At 46.4% G+C, this 4,376-nt stretch overlaps 1 protein-coding gene across 1 annotated transcript; it reads right to left on the bottom strand.

Moving 5' to 3' along the window:
- Positions 1,917-4,103, bottom strand: LOC104780172 (BAG family molecular chaperone regulator 8, chloroplastic-like). Its single transcript, XM_010504659.2, has 2 exons — positions 3,319-4,103; positions 1,917-3,233 (listed from the first exon to the last, which is right to left on the bottom strand). The coding sequence occupies exons 1-2, from the start codon at positions 4,063-4,065 to the stop codon at positions 2,091-2,093; spliced, it is 1,890 nt and encodes a 629-aa protein (XP_010502961.1). The 5' UTR covers positions 4,066-4,103; the 3' UTR covers positions 1,917-2,090.

The raw sequence follows: 4,376 nt of genomic DNA, 5'->3' as shown, positions 1-4,376 counted from the left end.
CTATGTATCAGTTAGCACGGTGTAGTGCGTCATCCAGAGTCAGAGGCTCGTGTATTATTCCGTCCTCCCTAAATTGGGAGCCGTGAGCGAGAGCATTTCGGAGAGCTGATATTGCCGTGTCGTCGGCAATTGAGAGTTTCGAGACGATTCTTTTAAACCTCTCCATGAAGTCTCGGAGAGATTCGTCGTTTCGCTGGAACATGTTCCAGAGATCGGCATTCGACGCACCTCGAATCATGAATGTAGAGTGATGTTGGAGAAAAGCGGTGGTAAGCTCGTGATAGCTCCCTATCGAGTTTGACGGGAGCCGGGAGACCCACCCTAGAGCCTCATGGGCTAAATTCTCAACGAATAGCTGGCAGCAGCCAGCTTCGTACTCTTCATCACTGAAATGAGCTCGGCTGATTGCAAAACTCATTGACGTCAAAAATGGTTTCAGATCGTCTAATCCGTTGTACAGGGTGAACTTAAACTTGTTTACGTAACGGACTTGAAAGCGGGAGATTCGTGCCGTAAACGGTGAGCGCTGGACTTCTTCGAGCACTCGATCGAGGTTGGTAGCAGAGCTCGTGGCTCGATGGACTCTGGAAGAGAGTTCGTGGACCATCGCCTCTAGGCATCGTATGGTTTCATCCTTGAGATCGGCCTCGGGCTGTTGGATCGGCAATGTCGGAGTCGGCGGGCTACCGCTCCTTTGGTCTTGGCCGTCTCGCAGCTCCTCATTTGGCTCCTCTCTACTGCGTCGATCAACGGATCCTACGATAATTTATGTCGGGCGGCGTTTGTGGCCGTCGTATCGGTCCTCCACAGAAGGTTGTGCTGGGGGAGGATTCTCGTTCTCACCGGTAGGACTGCTGTCGTTTCGGCGCTCGCCCCTCCTTCGTTGGAGCTTGCTGATTTGGTTCTGCGAGGCCTCTTGTGCAGCTGCGATGGCCTCGAGCCGTTCGTTCGTTCGTGTTTCCTGGCCATCAAGACGACCGAGAATGACCTGCATCATATCGTCGAGTTTGTTTCTTTGTACAGGTAAGGGGAGAGTGGCGCTGGGGAGAGTGGTAGCGTTGGTGAGAGCGGCGGTGAAGAGAGCAGCGGCGTTGGTAACCAGCTGGTCTGCGGCAGGTCCGGCTTCGGCGTGTGCAGCTACGGGAGGCTCGGAGGACGCGTCAGGCGCCGGTGGAGAGACTGTGCTCGGCAGTGGGCCTTCGACTGGGCTCGGCAAGGAGCCTTCGGTTGGGCTTGGCAGGGAGTTCGGCAGGGAGTTCGGCAGGGAGCTTGGCGGGGGGACAGTTTGTGTTCTTGTTCGCCCCTATCGCCCCCCATTGGCTGCTCTGTTGCTTCATTGAAGTTTTCGCTGGGGTTCGTCATGACTCTTGAGACTTCGAAGAAGTGAGGATCGTCGGTTTTGATTCGTCAAAGGAAACGCTTTACTCTTACCCCATGGTAGGCGCCAATTGTTTGTACCGGGGATTACACAGTTTAAACAAATAAAGATTTTGTGGGAAAGAGCAAGCAAGTTCTTTTATTAATTGGGGAAAACGTGAGATCGTCACTTAAAACAAGTCGGGTTAGAGCTTGTTAGTTCACAAACGAACTAGCAAGCTTAAAGTGACGAACTGAAAACAAGAAAAAATTATACGAAAGACAATCGCAGTTTTCGACGCAAAGTATTGCTCTGTAGGTATTGTCCGCGGGTCAGGATGCTGATCCCAATAAATGCTTTCTCCTTTTATAGGGGACTGTTGACCTAGGGATGTCTAGGGTTACCGTCGTGAATTCCCGAGATTGCCCTTTTGCGGGAATTAGTGGATTTGCTCCCAATCTTGTCGGGCCGAGATTGTAATTAATGAATTTTGTTGGGCCGAGTGGCATATTGGGCGTAGCCCATATCCAACAGAGATTACAGAAAGACGGAAGTGGAATGAGCAAACCAAGGAAACACTCACAATGCAGTTATGTTACAATATTCTACAACTAAAAAGGTTATCTCATTGAGTTTCTAAAACATAGCAAAATGCAGGTTTTTGGAATTAAACTAGTCATAACCAATGAAGCTATCGCTTTGGAGGACTTTGATTCTTTTCATGCCACACTGGTCAAGGCTCCATTTGCAATGGCAATGGAGGAGAGAACATTAAGCTTCCTTTTTGAACCTGGATTTCCCTCTCGTGTTTGTCATTTCCTTGGTGGTTCATGTTTCTTGTAACTCCTTCACTGCCCTCTGAAGAAGAGACTTCATTTTCAGAATCAGTTTCTTCTTCTTCATCATCATCTTTAAAGCTCTCGTTTTCTTTTGGAACGTATTTGATTTCCTCAACCTCATTCACATTCCCTTTCCCTTCTCCATTTCCACCATTTGATCCGCTTGTCGAGTCACCTTCCTCGCTTACGCTTGACTCTGGCGTATCTCCATAAGCCTTATACACGTTCCCATTCTCATCAAAGCTCACAGTTTTCACCACTGGGATTGTTTTTCCTCCACTTCCTTTCACCAAAACCCTGTTCCCAGTTTTCAAACTATGCCTCTTTCCATCATCCCGGGACATCACGAGGGTTTCCTCTCCATCATCAACTGAATCATCATCCTCTGCACTTGAAGTTAGGTCATCTGTATCTCCATAAACCTTACATACATTCCCATTTCCATCAACGCTCACAGCTTTCACCACCCGGCTTGTTTTCGCTCCACTTCCATTCACTGAAACCCCGTTCCTAGTTTTCAAACTATGCCTCCTTCTACTATCCCTAGACATCACGAGGGGTTCCTCGTGACCATCAACTGAATCATCCTCCGCACTCGAAGTCAGATTATGCGTATTGCCATATACCTGATGATACACATTCCTGTTCTTGTCCAATAAAACAAATGTCCTACCCGAAGGCTTCACTACATTGCCTTTTATCACAGCCCCGGTTCTAGAGTTAGAGCTACCAATCTTCCTCTTATCAATACTACTCACTGGAACTTCTTCACTATCAACAGTCATGTCTGCATTGCTATCTTCATCCTCACTAGAAGTAACAAAGACTTTCCTCGATTTCTCTATTGTTCTGTCATCAGCTACACCAAAACCCTGAGGCTTTTTGCCATTAAGTTTGCTGCGGCTACTCACGGTTATTGAAGACTTAGCAACAAAATCACTCCTTTTAACAGCACAATCATCAACATACTGCAAAAACCTCACCAAATCTCTGCTCAATGATCTCTTACTACTTCGTATCATTGGATCAATCCTACCCTAATAAAGAGACAATGATACTAAATCAAAGATCTGAAAGAAAAAAAAACTTAATAAACAGAAGGATTCACAAAGTGTTTAATACCTGAATCGAGTCAAGTTGAAGAAGCAGGTCTGTAGCTTTCTGAGAAACAGCTTTGAAAGGGAAAATGGGTTTCCCTGAAACAGAAGACTTGAGAGACAGGAAGGTAGATTTGATCGTTGCAAGCTCCTTGAGTTGCCTAAAGGATATGGATCTGTGAACAAGGTAAGACCGGAAATGGGTTTGGATGACACGCGCCGCCGAATCTCTCAGCGTAGAGTGTCGATCTCGACGACGTCGGTCATAGCAAGATGAAAACTTGCTGAGCGACGATTCAAGATCATCGATTTTGCGGAGAAGACAAGACAGAACATCTTGGTCGTATTCTCGTGGAACACTCTTCTGCTGGCGCAAAACACGGTGCTGACCACTAACGACATTGATGTTTTGACACGAGGCTTCGCATGAGCATTGTGTTTCTTGTTGCTGCTGATTTTGGAGGTAAGTAGCGACGAGATGAATAAGATTATCTTCCGGCGGCGGCGGCGGCGGAGAAGGGTGGTTGATTTGAGTGCAGCAGTGTGATGATGTGGCGAATAGAGGGATTTTATTGTGGTGGTTCTGGTGGCGTACGCAGCCGTGGTGGTGGTGAGATGCCATAGAATCGGCGGCGGAGTCTACTACTAGATCAAGGAGTATTAAATGGCTTTTGACCAAATCGGTCCCGTGAATGAGAGAAACCTTTTTAGAAGATGAAGACTGAGAAACGTAGTGCTTGTGAGTTACTCCCTCTATGTCATAAAGATTCATGTTGTGGAATTTTTTTTTTTTTTTTCCACAAAAATTGATGTTTTGTAAATTTTAAGAAGTAATCATTGAAAATATATAAAATACGGATGTCTCGCAGATACTCCAGGAAATTCCTCAGCTAATCACGACTAACATGAATAGGATTCTGATCAAGGAGATCACAGAATTAGAGGTTCGCAAAGCTTTATTTGCTATGCATCCTGAAAAGACACCAGGACCTGACGGAATGACGGCTTTGTTCTTTCAGAGGTTCTGGTCCATTCTTAAAGGAGATCTCGTGGATTTGGTGAAGGATTTTTTTCGCACAGATC

The sequence above is a fragment of the Camelina sativa genome, chromosome 4 (genome assembly GCF_000633955.1).
Source record: "Camelina sativa cultivar DH55 chromosome 4, Cs, whole genome shotgun sequence".
Lineage (NCBI taxonomy): Eukaryota > Viridiplantae > Streptophyta > Magnoliopsida > Brassicales > Brassicaceae > Camelina > Camelina sativa.
Note: the sequence above shows the minus strand (reverse complement) of the source record. Positions and strands in the feature narration are given on the sequence as shown.

Coding starts and splice junctions, on each gene's coding strand:
- LOC104780172 (XM_010504659.2), bottom strand. CDS start 4,065: ATGAATCTTTATGACATAGAGGGAGTAACTCACAAGCACTACGTTTCT. Junction 3,234..3,318: donor TTCAACTTGACTCGATTCAG/GTATTAAACACT, acceptor TCTCTTTATTAG/GGTAGGATTGATCCAATGAT.